Source organism: Psammomys obesus, unplaced genomic scaffold, assembly GCF_907164565.1.
Source record: "Psammomys obesus unplaced genomic scaffold, mPsaObe1.curated_primary_1811, whole genome shotgun sequence".
Classification (NCBI taxonomy): Eukaryota; Metazoa; Chordata; class Mammalia; order Rodentia; family Muridae; genus Psammomys; species Psammomys obesus.
In genome coordinates this window covers 3999290-4013481 of record NW_026585504.1, presented here as the reverse complement: position 1 = coordinate 4013481, position 14192 = coordinate 3999290, and the positions used below count along the sequence as shown (strand labels likewise).

Here is a 14192-nt window from a genome sequence, read left to right as displayed (position 1 = left end):
AGAGGACACCCAAAGCTGACCTCGTCGTTTACGCACTTGAGAGTCACACGTACCCCACAGCCTCAAACTGGGGGCTGCAGGCCCCGAGGTCTGAGCGAGGGGTAGGGGAGAGCTGGAGCGCAGGCGCCGCAGCGCGAGCCTCTCCTGGCCAGCTTCCCGCATCCCTGCCTGCACCTGCTGGGACCCAGCGCACGGCCACGCGCGCGGCCCGAGCTTCCGCTCGCCGGCGCCGCCCCGGGGCTGCTCCGTGACGTCAGAGCTGAGCGAGGGCCCCCCCGCCCGCCGCTCGCCCCCGGGCGCTGCACCCCGCCTGCCCTCCATAAGAGCCAGGCCCGCGCCCACCGCGCCGCAGCTGCTCTGCGGAGCCCGCACGCCCGCGCTCCTCCTGCGCTCCGCTGGCGAGCCGCACCATGCAGCCGGCCCTGCTCCTCGGCCTCATGGGCGCCGCAGCTCTGGCCGGTGAGTGACCTTCAGGACCTCGGACAGCTCCCGGCGCTGGCGGGCGCGCGGTTTCCCCTCCGCCTCGCCTCCCCTCTCCGGGGTGTCCTTTGCCTCACCCCTCTCTGCGCTAGGGAAGCTTTTCCTTGCTTTTCCCCAGGGGCTGTGCGACCCCTGCCAGCAGAGCCGCGTTTTGTGTTTTCTGCAGAGATGCCAGGCTCTCCGTAGCCTTTGTAGCCTGATTCTCTGTGTGTCACTACGGGGGGGGGGGGGGGGGGGGGCGGCACATCTGCAGAATTTCCTCTATTATTGTAAAGACGCTGAGTTAGAACTAGATCCGTGTGCATATAATGCATTTTCCTCAGCATGACGTATATGTGTGCGCAGGTCTCCGTGTGTCTGTGCTTACAGGGTTAGCATGCATTCACGTTTCTAAAGAGAGGTAATTCATGTGTAAGTCGACCGTTTTTTAATTTATGAATTTATGAAGCTGTTCTAGATAATTCCTTTTGTACTCTAGAATAAAAACAAACAAAAAACACAAAAAGACTGTGTTATGCCCATAAAAGTACCCCCAGAGTAGTAAACTTAATGTTTCAGTCAGTTTTGAAAGATGAAAACAGAGGGAGTTAATATTTGACAGTTTGTGTGGATGGTTGTGGTGTTGTGTACCAAACTACTCTACATTTACTCAGTGATCTCTGATGACTTGAAAAGTGTGTTTGTATTGGGATACTAAAAAGTAAGTAGAAGGCCAAATTAAGCTAGCAGTTTTCTTTGGCTCTCTGAATGGCCTCAGAGGCTCAGTTCTGAGACTGAGATTCCGGACTAGAATTGAGATGTCCATATCCCTTTCATGAATATGAACTTTTGATAGACAAGAATCACTCATCTTGAATGAAATCACTCAATGTGATTTCATTGACAAAATGAAAGTCAAAGGTAATTTACTTTATTGCATTTACAATGTTCTCAATTTTTAAGAAGCACTCTTATGACTAGCTAATACATATTATTAATTTGGTTACAGAAAACAAACTGAATAATGGAGAATTCTTCAAGTCCAAAGTATTTCAGAAACACATTGCTTAAGAGGCCACAATCCTACATTGTCTTTTATATTACAAAATAGTGAGTAAAATTTGACTGTGGTGGTTAAAGATATACATACCTCCTATGAAGGAATATTCTAATAAAAGCTTATATTTAATACTAACTACTTTCTCAGATTTTAGGCTATAATTCACATATCATGCAGCTGCTGCTTAAAAGTATCTAACTCAGCGGTGTATCAGCTATCCACAGACTGTAACCATCTCCACTATCAAATTTCAGGACATGCTCATCACCCCAGAAAGACAGCACAGTATCTCAGTATCTCATCTCCTCCTCCCCAAATCTGGCAAGGGGGACTTTGAGTAATTTGTTGTTTAGCAAAATCATGATAGATAGAGAGACCTCAGGGAGTCATCTAGTTCATTTTCTGCCATTCAGGGCTTCTTGAAGGAGATCCACCACTATCTATGGTAAGTACTGCATACTTTAAACATTTATGAATAAACTGATGCTTTAAAAATTAATATGAATAGACCAATGGCAGGACATCCATAATATATGAAGGATTTTTTTGCTATGCAGATCTTGTCTGACTTGCAACTTTGGTGGAATTTGGGGATGCCCATGGCTCACTAGCAGAAGAACATGCTTAACCTGTTTTGCAGCTGTAATTTTCACCTGTGATGAAACCTTAATAGTCTTATGGATTCTGACACTCTCAGATTTATTATTTGATATATATATATTACCATTTGATTATTTTACTCTTTCATAAGCATTATGTTTACTTGTTATTTGCTACAAGATAAGTTAAGCCAGTTGAGGGGACTCAGTATATCTTTAGCTATTACTTTGCTATCAGAGATGCCTTTGGAAGAAATGAACATCACTTAGTCTCACCAAGGCACACATTGCAGCTCCATAATAAGACCCTAGTTCCTTCCTAGTGAGCAGAGTCTGAGGAGCCTCCCTGGGGAAACCGGGGTGCTCTGTAATAGTAAGTTGTAAGTTGCTAATTGCTTAGGACGATGAGACAGCCCTTGCCCATCAGATCTGACAACGGTTAATACTCTGGCAGTATGGGTAAAGTACTTACTTTATATTGGGCAAATAACAGACAGAGGGTGTATGTTGGGCTGCACTGACACAGAAGGTCCGGGTGGCTCTTCAGTCATCAGGGGAGTAATTCTTCCATAGTTACTCTTTCCAGAGAAGTTCACAGATTTCAGGTGAAAAAAAGGAAAGTGCAAAAGTGAGTATGTTCTCAAAGTAGCTGTCATTTGCAGCACAAAAGGCTGGCTCTGCGTTGGGGCTGGGCTTACCTGGGGCGCGACAGCCTGTCATGTCAGTCTTTAGCACTGATGAAAAGGGAAAACAACAAAACCCTCAAAGCTAAGGAGGTTTTGTCTGACCTACATTTGAGGAATAACTTGAAGGCTTTCTTCATAACTAGGCACTTTTCAAACTTTTTTTTTTTTTTTTTTTTCCGAGACAAGGTTTCTCTGTTTTGCCTTGGCTGTGCTGGACTTGCTTTGTCGACCAGGCTGGCCTCTAACTCATAACAATCTGCCTGTCTCTGCCTCCCTGAGTGCTGGGATTATAGGTGTGTACCACCGTATCAGGTACAAACACTTAAATGATGTCAATAAAGTTGGATAACAATGGGTCCCTGAAAACAGTTTAGTAAGCTTGTGAGAGAAGGTCCCCTCACCTCCTCTTTTACTTGGTGCAGAGGGTAAAACTTAAGACCTCACGCATGCTCGGAAACTGCTCTACCCCTGAGATATAGCCCACGCCCCATGTATTTTATTTCTGGGTTGATAGGCAATGGCTGTGATCGTTTGAAGAAGCTTGGAAAGCAAACAATTTGGCAGAAAGATGATGGTGCTGGTTATAAATAAACTGCATTTGAGTAGCTTTTGTGTCTGATATCTGAGGATTTGGCTCTTGCCCTAGCTAGGTCTTCGGTTCTGGGGACCAAGAAGAAATCTCTCCTCTTTGAGTTTCTTCCAGCATGGTGATGTCTGTACTGTAGAGATGGGAGAGTGGGCAAGGCTTTGAGCTTCTCTAACAGAAGTGATTGGACATAACAAAGGGAAAGTGGAAGGTAAAAGAATGAAGCAGCATTGGAAGAGGGAAGACAAGACACAGGCAAATGCTAGTCACTGAATAACAAAGTTGCTTCAAATGCTGATTTAAATCAGGCAGAATCCCATAAAATCTGGAGCACTATTTTTTTCCTTTGAAACATATTGTCCTGCACCAGCGGTTAAATGCCAGTTTGGATACTCTAAGCTCAACAATGTGCTAGAGAACTTGATACTTCTAGTGGTGTTTACACAATTGTATACAATGCAGAACATTATAGCACTGAAACAAATGCAGAAGCAAACTGCTAAGTAAAGGTCTTGGGTGATTTATAATCTAATACCCATGTTTTTTGCTGTTGAGGTTGACTTTTTTTTTTTTTTTGAGATAGGGTCTCTCTGTGAAGTCTTGGAAATCCTGTAGACTAAGCTGGCCTTGTTCACTCACAGAGATCCTGCTCTTCCCCCCAACACACACTTCTGAGTGCTGTAATTAAAGCTGTGCACCTCCATGCCTATCCTTTAATATCTGTGTTTTTATGAAGTGAGTTTAGGGGAGGATATTTCCTTGAGAACAGGAGTAGTCAGAGAGAGAGAGAGCCACAGATCTGTAGCCATTCAGTATAGACAGAGGGAAGGGATTGCGGAGGGGACCTGATTCTATCTTGATTTTTTTTAAAGTTATTATAGCACAGAATGTAGAAAACTGTATAGAGTGAGTGTACAGCTTAACAAAATTTTCACAAATACAGGACGTCTGTGTAACTAGCACAAGACATGGCAAACTGCCAAAACTTAAGCGCTTCCTCAGATGTGATCTGGATTTGATTTATCTTGCCTGTAAGACAGCATTTGTTTCCAAGTATATTTAAGGCATTGCTGGGGGAAACAACTGTGTATGTTTGTGTAGGCACACATGTATGTACATGCGCACACGTGTACAGCAACTAGGAACGATGACCATTGTCATGCCAACTCTGGGTTCTTTGAAGTACTCGCTCTGCATCCCCGTCAACGAAAACAGGGAGATTTTACAAACTTGGTTCGTTCAGCCTCCAAGAAATCAACTCAACATTTTCCATTTTTTTCCTTCAAAGCTGTCCGCTCAGTTCCGGTGGATAACAGGAATCACAATGAAGAAATGGTAAGTTGAGGTGTTAGAGTCTTGACTTGCTTGTACACGCTGGACTGCCTCACTCCCTTTGACAGCACCCTCCCCTATGGTCTCTCACAAAGACAAAGTTTTGTTCCTTAGAACCTGGGATAAATGATGTCCCTCCTGTAGTAAACACACACATTCCCAGAGGATTCACTCTTCCTGAGGACAGAGGCAATTCCCCTCTAGCCTGCTTACAAGTGGGCCTTTATTTCCCTTCTATTGTGCAGTGTAGTACCTTGGAGGCTTCCTCACGGTCCTCTGGTCCTCTGCCCTGAGGATCTTCACCCCTTCCAGTCATGTGCTTAGGCCTCCTGTGACAGGTGCTCCTGGTTGAACAGCGGTCTGGTGACAACAGCTTTCCAACCTGCTTTTGTGCTCTCTCACAGGTGACTCGATGTATCATTGAAGTCCTCTCAAATGCCCTGTCCAAGTCCAGTGTTCCAACAATTACCCCTGAGTGCCGGCAAGTCCTGAAGAAGAGTAAGTGTCCATACTTCAGAAAGACCTTTGTGCCTGCAGTGACTCCTCTCCCTGAAGCCTCCACTTTGCCTGCAAATGCATCCTTGTGGTATAATTCAACAGATAGTGTTGATTGATTGGACTGGTACCTGGAGAGACAGTGATATGATTTCTGGTTCCTTAGTAATTGTCTGACAGTGGGGAAGATCCTTTCTTTCCTCTAGACTTATTTTTTTTGCAAAAGGGAAATTGAGGTTGACTGTAGTCTTTGAGCTATCTGTTAGTTCTTAAATTCCTTGATTTCCTCAGGGTTGGAGAGATGGCTCAATGGTTAAGACACTGGCTGTTCTTGCAAGAAGACCAGGGTTCAACTCCCAGCACCCACATGGCAGCTCACAACTGTCTGTAACTCTAGTTCCAGGGATCTGACACCCTCACAGGCATAGAACAGGCAAAAACGCTGGTGCACATAAAATAAAAATAACATACAAATTTAAAGAAATTCCTTGAGTTCATATTTTAAAAAATTTAAAATAGGTCTTCATTTGGGTGGGGAGAGGCATGGGTAGATGAGGGCGTGACTGAAAGAGTGTCAAAAGGAGAAGGGAGGGCAAAACTGAAGACTTGTTCCGAGGCTAGCGGAGTATTTTGTCTGTACTAAAGAGCTTCTATGGAAAACAAAGTTTGAACAGTGACATAAGCTGTATCTCCTGTTATCAGTTCTTTTTTAAATTATTTATTTATTATGTGTACAATACAATATCTGCATGTATGCTTTCACATCAGAAGAGGGCGCCAGATCTCATTGTAGATGGTTGTGAGCCACCATGTGGTTGGGGGGAATTGAACTCAGGACCTCTGGAAGAGTAGACAGTGCTCTCAACCTCTGAGCCATCTCTCCAGCCCCTATTATCAGTTCTTACAAAGCTCTATACAGTCCTTGTCATTTGGGAAGTCAAGCCAGTTCAAAGAAACCCTGCTCTGGTGAACTGCTCTGGAGGTTTGAGTTAAGCTGGAAACGGCCAGTTCTTTCTTTTTACCTTTAAGATTTCTCAATACAAGGCGGTTGTAGTACATGATACTACAATACTGTGGTTGCAGTACATGAGGGTTCATGCACAAAATGATTCAACAACAACCATGGACAATTGGCTCAGAGTAACCTGGGTTAACTCACTCTGCCTCAGAATCGTGGCGGGTATGGGGTGTTATGAGCCGTGAGGAGCCTCACTACACAATGAATAGAAGCCTCCCTATCCCGCTCCAGGCAAGGCACTTCTGCGTTTTTTGAATTTATTTTCTGCCTGTAGAGGCAGGGGGTTCCAAGTGATCGCAGGAAGCAAATCCTGCTACTCTGGGCCATCAGTTCTGTAGCCGCCCTCTCCCCGGCTTCATTTACTGGATTGGTACAAAGGGAAGGGTCTGGCACATAAGGTCAGCAGATAGCCACGACTGCTCAGGAGAAAGTCACCGAGTGCCACACTCTTCTTGTCTCCAAATTCAGGTCCTTAGCGCTCAAGCTGTTGCCACCGTAATCCCAGCTTGGCAGCTCTGCCCTCAGACGTTAGGTGTATGTTGTTCCTGTTCCAAGAGCAAACAACTGACTCAGATCTCTAACGAGAACACCGAACAGATACAAGCAGGAGGGCCAGGAGGACGGAAGTGCTCCTCTGGGATTGCAGCTTCAAGTGTCACCCAGGCTAGATATGAAACCACAGGGGTCAAGAAGGACTCAGAGCAGAAGAGCCGCACAGCAGGGTGTGGGGGGAAGGGGTTCTCAGGAGTTTGTCCTGCTAAGCGCTCCTCCTTTGGGGGAGAGCTATACACTGTTACCATATGCTGCTGTTCAGACCTTGCATATTTTCAAAGGAAGTTAAGAATTTGAATTTTTCTTTGTTTTTGTTTGGTGGTGGTGAAGATCAAGCCTAGGGCCACACTGGGGCTGTGTAAACATTTCACCACTGAGTTAAATCTCAAGCTAATTGTCTGTCTGTCTATCTATCTATCTATCTATCTATCTATCTATCTATCTATCTATCTCTGTTCGTCTGTGTACCTGTCTATGTTTTCTTTCCACTTATTTATTTATTTATTTATTTATTTATTTATTTATTTATTTATTTATTTATTGACAGGATCTTACTGTGTCTTACTGTGTGGTTCTGACCAGTGTGGAATTCACTATGTAAACAGGAGGTTGGCTTTAAACTCACAGAGATCCACCTGCCTCTTTCTCCCCAGGTGCTGGGATTAAAGATGTGCACCACCTGCTTAACATTTTGATTATTTATTGTGACACCTGCTATTTAGATATCGCCTCTGAAGTGAGGTCACAGGGAACTCAGTTCTGGGCCACACCATTCTGTCCTGTTGTAGTTTTCTCTGTCTTGGCCCTAGTCTTTCTCCTAACCCAACGGGCAGCCTGGAATGCCGAGCTGAGTGAAGGAAATGCTCTGTTTGGCCTGTGTTCCATCCAAGCCTCCTCTGTACTCCCACTCTCCTGTATCCTCCTGAACAAATAAGTATTTGGGGAGAAGGAAAGAATTGAAGAATTTTTGTTGTTGTTTTGGGGTTTTTTTGTTTGTTTGTTTTTTGGCTTAAAGAGGCCTTAGAAAATTCCTGGTTTCTTACCAGGTACGAGATTTCTCTGGCTAGGGTTGACCATGGTTGAATTGGTTAGCTTTGCAACACGATGGATGAAATATTCTTCCCTTTTACCCGGAAGCAAGAGTGAGTGTCACGCTTTGGTTACAGATTGGCTAAGACTTCTAATCAGCCTTCCCCCATCTCACCTGCTGGGCTTAGAGCTAAATTTAGGCAGGAGTGTTCAGCTCCAGGCACAAGCTGCTATAGGCAGTACACATTTAACACAGAACAAATAAAAATACTTCTGTTCTTGACACTTAAGATACCTCAGCCCCTAAATCAGGTAAAAGGAAGAGCATGTGGCCTCCACTGTCCTCCAGCAGTTTCTGAGAATGACATGAGAATCTACCTGCCTGTGGCAGCTGTGAAAGCTACAGGCAACTGTCACAGACCCATTGGCTTAAACAATACACACTGATTTCTCATAGTTGTAGCAGCTAGTATACAAGATCAAGGTCAGGTCCCACTTTTTGGCCACCTCACCATCTTTTTAACATGTCCTCCTAAGTGAAGGAAAGTTATGGCTCTCCTGTGTCCCCTTGTTAGGACCCTGCTCTCATCACGAGGGCTCCATGTGGGACTTAAGAACGTCCAGCTCCTCAGCTCTCCAAACCATCATAGCAGCGAATAGTATCTCAACATAAGAATTTGGAAAGGGGACACAGGGAGCCAAGGCCGCCACCCAAAGTCTCCTTGCTTACTTGTGCCTAATTAGCTCTGCCCCAGCACTGTATGTAATACCATGGGACCTTTTCTCTTCCTTCCTTCCTTCCTTCCTTCCTTCCTTCCTTCCTTCCTTCCTTCCTTCCTTCCTCCCCCACCTCTCTCTTTGACAAGGATTGTTTGTTATTCAGGCTAGTCTTAAATTCACTTTGTAGCCCAAGTTGGCCTCATAATGCCCCTGACGTCACCCTGAGCTCTTACATGGCGCCGGGCTGTGACAAATGAGCTGCCGCTCAAAGGCCCACGTATAGAAGACCAGAGACATCCCCTGCAGCCTGTGAGTATGAGAGCATCGTTACCACGACAGGCTGTGCTTTCACAGAGAGGCACAAACCTTTGTAAAGATCAGTTCAATGTGACTCACGAGATCTGCTCCTGCTATGCTTGCTTGCTTTCTAAGCTCTCCCTATTAACGAATAATAAACCCCTGTCTAAAAACAAAGAGGCCCATCAGTGCTGTTCAAAAGAAATATAGTATGAACTACAAATACAGTTTCAAATTTTCTAGTGGACATATTTAAGAAGTTAAAAGACACAAGTGAAATTAATGTCAAATGTGTATCTCATTTTATCTACTTTATCCACTCAATAAATATCAAAAATGTTATTTTATTACATTCTCTCTCTCTCTCTCTCTCTCCCTCTCTCGTATGATATCTTGGGCATCTGGTGTGTATAGTAGGTTTTAGTTCGTCAAACCACATCTCAAGCGTTCCATAACCACAAGGAGCTAATGGCTCCCATGATAGATGGTGCTGATGTTGACCTTTAACTGCCAGTGGCCTTGGCTCCAGGTCTTCTATCTGAACTTGGTGGAGGAGGTTGGAATCTAAGCCTTCCCAACTAACAACAAAGACAGTGTGACCTCCACATCTCTTTTCATAGAGTTCCTTGGGAGGATGTAGTAAAGGACTTACTGACATTTGGAAAGATGGAAGAGAGCAGCAAATGTCAGTTCTGTCATCTGCTGCTGACTCATGAAACTCAGAGACAGCCCACGGCACTGAAACTTATTCTCAGCATCAAACAATATGCGGCTTGGGTGGGACCCAAGTGAAGATGAATAGAGGCCCTTTCCATTCTTATCACCAGTTGCAGCCACACGTCATTTAATGATTCTTGAGAAGGGCATTGTTAGGGCATCTTCTTGCTATACAAACACCACTAAAGGCACTTATGGAAATCAAGAGGGCTATGGCATCACCACTTGATAAGGTGGTGTAGGACCACTGGGACATCCACAGTCTGTGGTAGGATGAAATGCAGTGCACATGACTGAGCTAAGTTAAGCTGTTATTTCCTGCTGGATAGGGTCCACACAATTGACTGAAGAATAAAGTCTGATGAATAAGTTTTGAATCCTTCTTTGAATCTTAATAGTTGCTATTTTTGCTACTTAATGTTATTTAGTTGGATTATAGTTAGAGCCCTTCATTTACACAAAGCTAACCTTTCCAATGTACTCAAATATGGAAAGAATGGCCAGGAATTTTATCACTCTTGAGTCTCCATGTCTTTTATACCTGTAAAACAAGGAGGCTGAACTGGATCAATTGTAAGAGTCCTTCTGGTTCTGAATTTCAGTCTTTCCTGAAGTTACATGGGAATTTCAACCTGATTATTGGCAGTCACAAAGAGAGAAGCTGGGCAGGTAGTGTGAAAACGTAGACATGTCGAGAGCTCATTAGAATTAAACTCAGTCAAAGAACTTCCGTAACATCAGCTTTTCAAAGAACGGAACATATCCTTTGATTATGGTTATGGACCCATTTTCCAGGGGCCTCAGGATTTGTAGTGATCACTGAGGCTGGCACTTGATCCTCAAGCATTTCTGAGGTTGTATTTACTTCTATGTTTTCATTCTAGGTGGGAAAGAAGACAAAGATGAAGAGAAAGGTGAAAATGAGAACACGAAGTTTGCAGTACGATTGCTAAGAGACCCAGTGGGTGCCTCATTAGCCCACGGGCCCTCCGGTAGGGAGGAAACAGGAGCTCCAGAAGAAGATGCTCAAGGCCAGACAAAGGCAGATAGTGAGAAGTGGACAGGAGAAGGCGGACACAGCCGAGAGGTAGTGGGTGAACCCCAGGGCAGTCTCCGCACCTCCAACCAACAAGTGTCCAAAGAAGCAAAGATACAGCTTTCGGAAGAGAGGGGTGGAGAGGAAAGGGAGGAAGGAAGAGAAGAAAAGGAAGGCAAGGATATCCCAAAAGGAGAGCACAGGGAAGATGCTGGTGAAGAGAAACACCTTGAAGATTCTGGAGAGAAACAGAGCACCTTCTCCAACAAAAGAAGCGAGGCTACAGCTAAGAAACAAGAGGAGTCAGTGGCCAGAGCAGATGCACGCTCTATGGGGCTCTCTGAGAAGACACACAGCAGGGAGCAGAGCAGCCAGGAGAGTGGGGAGGAGGCAAGGACACAGGAGAAACTCCAGGAGCTTAGCAACCACAAGGAGAGCCAAGAAGACTCTGAGGAAGAGGAGGAAGATGAAGCCTCTGAAGTAGCCAAACGATGGCCCAGACACCACCATGGGAGAAGCCGGCCCAGCAAGTTGTCTCAAGAAGGGCATCCTCTGTCTGAGGGAAGGAGGCGTGCTCCTGAGGAGTCAGAGGAGGCAGATGTGAGCACAGCCAGCTTAGGGGAACAGAGGGGTCACCGCCCAACACACTACAGGGCTTCAGAAGAAGAACCTGAATATGGGGAAGAAATGAGAAGCCATCCGGGTTTCCAGGGTTCTGAGGGCCTTCAGGGACCACTGTATGGAGGCAGAGGAAGTGAAGAGGAGAGGGCTCCAAGGCCTCACAGCGAGGAGAGCCAGGAAATGGAGTACAAGACAAACCACCCCAACTCTGAACTTGAAAGCACTGCAAGTAGATACAGTGAAGAAACTGAGGAGGAGAGAGGCTATGAGAGGGCAAAGGGACGCCAACACAGAGGCAGGGGTGGTGAGCCAGCTGCCTATTCTGCTCCTGACACCAGAGAAGAGAAAAGGTTCCTGGATGAAGGGCACCTCCCTGTTCCTGAAAGCCCCATAGATAAGGCAAAAGGGCATTCACAGAGAAAATGGCAAGAACAGGAGAAAAGCTACCTCAGCTACGGTGAAGAAGGAGACCAAGGGAAATGGTGGCAGCAGGAAGAGCTGTTAGAACCAGAAGAAAGCAGGGAGGAAGTCATGTTTCCAGACAGACAATATGCACTCTATCCCACCACTGAAAAGAGAAAGCGGTTAGGGGCGCTGTTCAACCCGTACTTTGACCCTCTCCAGTGGAAGAACGGTGACTTTGAGAAAAAGGACAACCCAGATGACCGTTTTCTTGGGGTTGAAGGTGAAGATGGAAATGGGTTGACCTTGACCGAGAAGAGTTTCTTCCCAGAGTACAGCTATGACTGGTGGGAGAAAAGGCCCTTCTCCGAGGATGTGAATTGGGGATATGAGAAGAGAAGCTTTGCCAGGATGCCTCCCCTGGACTTGAAAAGGCAATATGGCGGAGTGGCTGAGCTGGACCAGCTCCTCCAGTACAGGAAGAAGGCAGCCGAATTTCCCGACTTCTATGACTCTGAGGAGCAGATGGGACCTCAGCAGGAGGCCGCAGATGGAAAGGCCAGGGCTGACCAGAGAGTTCTGACTGAGGAAGAGGTACAGTTTGAGGCTTTTGCTTAAATTAGATGATGATGATGATCAATGCTAGCATGTCAACATGTCTGACAACGGGGAAAAACGGGTGGGAAATCTCACTGTGAGAACGTGATACCCTAGGCACAGAGCAGGGCTGTTTTCCAGTCACCATCAAGCCTATCCCTGTCCTTTCTCTCTCACTGTGTTTTCATGTCTTGCTTAGTGAACTAGGAATACTGCTGTGTCTGGGATCCAATCCCAGAGACTCTGTCTGAGGAGCACCTGGTGCCTGCCATATGATCCCAATGCACATGCAGACCACCCAAACAGCGCCTTTACCTAATTTGATCGTGTCAGGGGGTGCTTGAAAGTACCTTAGAGTCACAGGGATTTCCGACTCCCAGAGTTTCTCATTCAGCAGTTTTAGAGGGGACCCAGGAATCCTTATTCCTGGGCAGTTTCTTGGGGTGCCCAGTCTGTTGGTCAGGAGAGCACACTCTGGAGATCCCTGATGTTGGCTGACTCAGGCAGCCTCCACAGTCCCTACCATTCCCCGTTCTCCTTAGAGCACCCTGAACAGGAGCAGTAGGAACTGACCTCAGTGCTCCACTTTTCTGTTTCCCAGAGAAAGGAACTGGACAACTTGGCTGCCATGGATCTGGAACTGCAGAAGATAGCAGAAAAGTTCAGCCACCGGGGCTGACAGTAGGAGAGACCGGCCGTTCACTGAAAGACGCCATTGAATCACCCAAACACAGAAAGCAGAGTTTATTGTTTATTAAGTGTCCGATGCAGTTGGAAATATCACCCATCTCTGCCAGAATGCTGACGCTGTGTGACTAGTATGACTTGTAGCACATTCTTCCTGCAAAATAGATGTTCTTATGCCTGTGACAATGACCATTGCTGTCTTTGGAACATAAACAATAAAGGATTTACCCGAAACAGAGTTCTTCTTGGTTCTTAGCTTTCTGGGGGTTACTTAGGAAGGGTGTGATTTTGAAGTCCATTTCTCTAAGTATATTCTCAAAGATAGCATTAGAATTTGTTGGTCTTTAAATGTATAACAGAAAAAAAGCAAGGTTTTTGAAGCAAAATATTGCAGGATATAAAGAAAGAGAGCGAGAATAAAACATCTGTCCCGACCCCAGGCTAACAGAGATCACACAGACTCGAAGAGCCCATTCTATATGTTAACTTAAATTTTTATTGCATTTTATGTGTTCATTTTATGTGTGGCAGGGGCGGTTAATCAGTGAACAACCTTCATGAGTTGGTTCTCTGAGACTGAAAAATCAGGTCGACTGACTTGGTAGCAAGGGCTTTACCTAGCAAGCTATTTCAGTAGCCCAAAATATAACTTTTAAAATTCTGAGGGGGCTGGAGAGATGGCTCAGAGGTTAAGAACACTGGCTGCTCTTCTAAAGGTCCTGAGTTCAATTCCCAGCAACCACATGGTGGCTCACAACCATCTATAGTGAGATCTGGTGCCCTCTTCTGGCAACAGGCATACATGCAGGCAGAATACTGTATAATAAAAAAACAAATAAAATTCTGCAAAGTAGGAGAGAGAGGAGACAGCTTACTGTAGAGGCCTTATCCAGCGTGTATGATACTCTGGGTTCCAAAATCAGGACTGAAAAAGACTGGCAAGGGGCATAGAGGGGGACAGTACACAACAGAAACACAGGCAAATCCCCTTACTGGCTGTCTACAGTAGCTCACGTTCATAGGTGGCTACCTGCGAGGCTGAGGCAGATTGGCCTTGCAGGTCAGGGCCAGCCTAAGCAATAGCCTGGAAATCTTAGAAATGCAAATAATTAGATTCCTGCAAACCAGAGACCTCTAGGGGTGAACAGTTAAGGACCAGGCTGAAGACAAGGCCTTGATAGTGGAAAGAACTCTGGATTGAGAATAAGAACACCAGCACACTATCCCTGTACTTCCCTTGGTACTTGCCAGATTTCTACCATGTATTCAGAGCTCTGACTCTATTGCATGACTTCTGTT

At 45.5% G+C, this 14192-nt stretch overlaps 1 protein-coding gene across 1 annotated transcript; it reads left to right on the top strand.

The window, feature by feature from the left end:
* Positions 1 to 248: 248 nt before the first annotated feature.
* Chgb (chromogranin B) lies at positions 249 to 13131 on the top strand. The gene is made up of 5 exons (XM_055607044.1): positions 249 to 459; positions 4679 to 4725; positions 5127 to 5220; positions 10435 to 12203; positions 12808 to 13131. The coding sequence occupies exons 1-5, from the start codon at positions 411 to 413 to the stop codon at positions 12883 to 12885; spliced, it is 2037 nt and encodes a 678-aa protein (XP_055463019.1). The 5' UTR covers positions 249 to 410; the 3' UTR covers positions 12886 to 13131.
* Positions 13132 to 14192: the final 1061 nt, after the last annotated feature.

Excerpts from the sequence above, each read along its gene's own strand:
- Chgb (XM_055607044.1), top strand. The coding sequence starts at position 411 with ATGCAGCCGGCCCTGCTCCTCGGCCTCATGGGCGCCGCAGCTCTGGCC. Across the intron at positions 460-4,678 it reads GGGCGCCGCAGCTCTGGCCG|CTGTCCGCTCAGTTCCGGTG; the intron begins GTGAGTGACCTT and ends TTTCCTTCAAAG. Across the intron at positions 4,726-5,126 it reads GGAATCACAATGAAGAAATG|GTGACTCGATGTATCATTGA; the intron begins GTAAGTTGAGGT and ends GCTCTCTCACAG.